Source organism: Lipotes vexillifer, unplaced genomic scaffold (genome assembly GCF_000442215.2).
Source record: "Lipotes vexillifer unplaced genomic scaffold, Lipotes_vexillifer_v1.1 scaffold532, whole genome shotgun sequence".
In the NCBI taxonomy this organism is placed as follows: domain Eukaryota; kingdom Metazoa; phylum Chordata; class Mammalia; order Artiodactyla; family Lipotidae; genus Lipotes; species Lipotes vexillifer.
Genome location: NW_006798027.1, coordinates 2,702,706 through 2,706,307, shown reverse-complemented (window position 1 = coordinate 2,706,307; position 3,602 = coordinate 2,702,706). Strand labels below are relative to the sequence as shown.

Here is a 3,602-nt window from a genome sequence, read left to right as displayed (position 1 = left end):
TTCTTTTCCAGGGAAAAATGGATTTTAGGAGACAATTAGCTACCTCTGCCCTGCCTTCCTCTTGGATAGGTAATATTAGAAGGGTTTATAACACACAGGCATCATATTTAGGATCTCAATATTATCATCAGGACTTGTTTTAGAAGCACAGACTGATATTAGAAATCAGCTATAGTCCACATCCTCATTTTTCAGATTAGGAAACTGAATCCCAGAGAGGTTAATCAGATCAGCTGAGATCACACAGCAAGTTGGTGGCATCTATTTTCCAGCTCATGTTCAGTGGGAATATTTTTTGTTTTTCTCTGTTTTTTAACTTAAGGGAAAAAAACCCCCTTCATTCTGGAGGGTAGTGAGCTCGAGCGCCAAGGATGAAATTCCATCCACCACCGGGTCTCTGAGCTGCAGGACACAGGCGGGACAGTGACAGGGCTTTCATGCCCTGATCTGCCCAGCCCTGAGTCATGGCAGCTGAGGACTTTGCACTGGCCGGCTAGAGTATGCCCACACTGGCACGGCCTCTGTGTGTGCGTGTGGCCCTGTCTCTGTGTGTGTGTCTGCCCCACACACCGACTCCAGCCTGGGGAGGCTGCAGGTCTGACTCAGTGTGCTTTTTTATTTCAGGGAGCGCTCTGCCAGAATGAGAGCGGCTCACGGTCCGGACGTCTCCTTTAAGGTGCTGCTGACAATCGGCTGGTTCACCCTGGCCCGCTTTCCTGGTGCAGCATCCACAGGTGAGCCACTGCAGAGCAGTTGGACCTCTGCATCTCCACGAGGAAGGCCAGGAGAAGGAGCCGCAGGGTGGGGTCGGGGTGGCTGGGCTCTGGCCTGCCCCTGCTAACTTGCTGATCCTGGGCAGGTCTTATCCTGGTCTTCAGTTTCGTCATCCACAAAATGAGGGGGTTAGACCAGGCTCAGGGGTTACAAACTCAGTGTCTACAGGAACCAGGCACATGACACAAAGCAGTGAAGCTGGCCAGGCAGAGATGTGGTCACCTGGGGAGTTCAGGCCCTTCTTCAGGGACAGCCACTTCTCAGTCCCGGCCAATTGCTGCCACATGGGGAGGTGGGGCCCCTGTTGCAAGACCTATTGAATTTTTAAGAGAAGTCAGAAATCTAGACTTTCATGTAAAAGCTCTCTACTTGTTAAAGGATGGCAACCAATTGAAATTTTACCAAACACTTAGGGTGGTGGTGGAGCAGAGCAAAAAACACATCTGCCAGCCGGCCTGCCGCCTCCGAGCCACCTGATCTCAGTGTTCCCTTCCTGCTTTGCCGTCATAAGATCTGGGTGCATTAAAGCACCTTGTTAGCCGTGATGCTCTAGGTGAGGTTTAGATCCCTTTTTCTGATCTCGATATCGTCAACTTTTTCTTTGAGTGATTTTGAATTAAAATTCAGAAGCACAAGGCAAGTTTGCGTGGGCTACAAAAAAAGCATCATCAAATAAACCAAGCTTGGGGTACAAGTTGAGAGATGGGGACAATTTAAAAATTTTAGATAGAGGTTGAGTAATAATACCATCACCATGGATTGCTTTTTAAAAAATGCTATTGTTATCACTTGAGCTGAATACTTTTCTACCATAAGAATAAAGGACCTTACATTGCATTATGTCTTGTTTTTCTCAACCCGCTGGTGCAAGGAAGTAATCTCTAATCATAACTAGTGAAATCCCTTCAATGTGATTCCTTGTAGAATCCTTTTGGTCCTTAGGGGACATAGCAAGCAAGCAATTTTTTCACTCTCAGTGCAACAATTGTCAATATTGCCTGAATTCATTCATTTAGTCCTTCCATCATGTATTCAATTAATAACCACCAAGGGGGCACTGACCCTGTGCCAGGAACTGGGTTTAGGGTTCTCTTTTAAGGTGAATCACCTCGCGGCCTTGGGGAGGTCTCTGGGTATTTCCTCTTACATCCTGGGTCTCTCTCTTCTGTTTGACTATAAACCATTTGGAAAGGAGGCTGTGCCTTTGGTTCCCTCTTGCTTTTCTCTGACGTCAGAGGGATGGAGAAGCCAACCCCCTGCCATTCATGCTCCGAGTAGGGCTTGCATCCACTCTGAATCCCACTTCCTGCAGCCCCTCCTGGGAAGGGTGGCTGCTGTGGTGATATCTCAGCAAAGGCCTTGACTGTTGCCAGCTACTCACTGATTCCTACAAATGAAGAGCCACTGAAACCAACTTTTACCAAGAGCAAAATCTGCAGCTCCAGCAAAGGGGTGTTCATCCACGGCCAGTCTTGTAACTGCTGTGCTTATGCTGTGGGGTCAGAGCTGCTGGAGCTCTGGGAATTGTGCTCCTGATGACAGGAGAGACTACAAGTGTCAGGCTGACCGCCTCCAAACCTGGATGCAAAGACTGACACAAACGCGTGCAGTTGGAGAATAAAGGGGCAGTTGGGATTCTCCTAGGAGATGTGGGTGGTGAGACCCTGGGATTGGTCCCGTGGAGTTGGAACAATTCCTTCTCGGCACGCTCATGGCTCCATGCCTGGATCTCTGGGCTCGCCAGTCGCCACATGCGTTCCCCACATGGCTGAGGAGTCACCACCTTGGAAACAGACACTCCAGGTCCAGGACTAGGTGGAGGGCAGCCCAGGGCCTCTGATTGACCTCTGCTGAAAGCCAGCCAAGCACTTGACCCATCTGAAGGCGAACCCAGGGATGGGCATTGGCCCTCAGAAGCCCCACAGCTGGACAGAGGCTCCAGAGCCCTCATGATCATCCTTGGCTACTGAGGGCCCAGGCAGAGGCCCCCAGCCCCCGCCGCTACCTCGGCCCATCCTGGCAGCTTGCTGGCAACCCTGCTCTTACATTAAAATGAAAAATCCATGGATGAGTAAATGCCACATTTTTTCATTGTTTTGCCACTATTTGAGTCCCATGGGGTGTACAGAATCTTGGAAGAGCTGCTTTAGCAAAACTCCAAAAAAAAGTGAAATTCTCTTCTTAATGAAAATGATCCAAAACCTGAGTTAGGGCTGACAGTGAGGTAGATGGGGCATAAAGGAGGATGTTGTGGAGCATGGGAGGGGAGGGTTGGGAGTGAGACTCAGGAAAGATGCACCAAGTGCCTGCACTGCGCCTTGCAGAGAAGAGAAGGGCCAGCCGCTGCTTTCAGATGGGCCGGGAGGATGGTGTGATGTGGGCTTCCGGAGTCCACATCTGGCAATGCTGAGTAGATAAAGGAGCAGCGCCCTTCCGGTTCTCTTGAAATATATAAACATGGGATCTTACCCTAGAGACAGCCGCATTGAAATCAAGTCACATTGAGAACTGACATGCTAGTAATTGTACTGAAGCCAGAATTCCTTCTGGGGTCCCACCCAATGTCGTGGATATTGTCCACTGCACCCACCTGGCTCAAGAGACATGGCTTCCCTTAGTGGCCCTTGCTTGGTGCCCAAGGGTGGAATTTGCATCCATTCCTTCCAGTACCTTCCCCAGGGTCTTCACCATCTGAAACCTTGCCCCTGCCATGGGTTTACTACACCTCACCTTCCTTCTCCATCCCGCTCCAGTTATTTAAAAATCTACTATTTGGGCTTACCTGGTGGCGCAGTGGTTGAGAGTCCGCCTGCCGATGCAGGGGACAC

The 3,602-nt window shown here is 50.0% G+C and overlaps 1 protein-coding gene across 1 annotated transcript in view; it reads left to right on the top strand.

Annotated features, from left to right (window-relative positions):
- The first annotated feature begins 640 nt into the window (after window positions 1-640).
- Window positions 641-3,602, top strand: part of CEMIP (cell migration inducing hyaluronidase 1) — a 72,222-nt gene continuing 69,260 nt past the window's right edge. Inside the window, exon 1 of the mRNA XM_007470083.1 lies at window positions 641-734. Coding sequence (XP_007470145.1) covers window positions 641-734 — 94 coding nt within the window. The remainder of the gene's footprint in view (window positions 735-3,602) is intronic.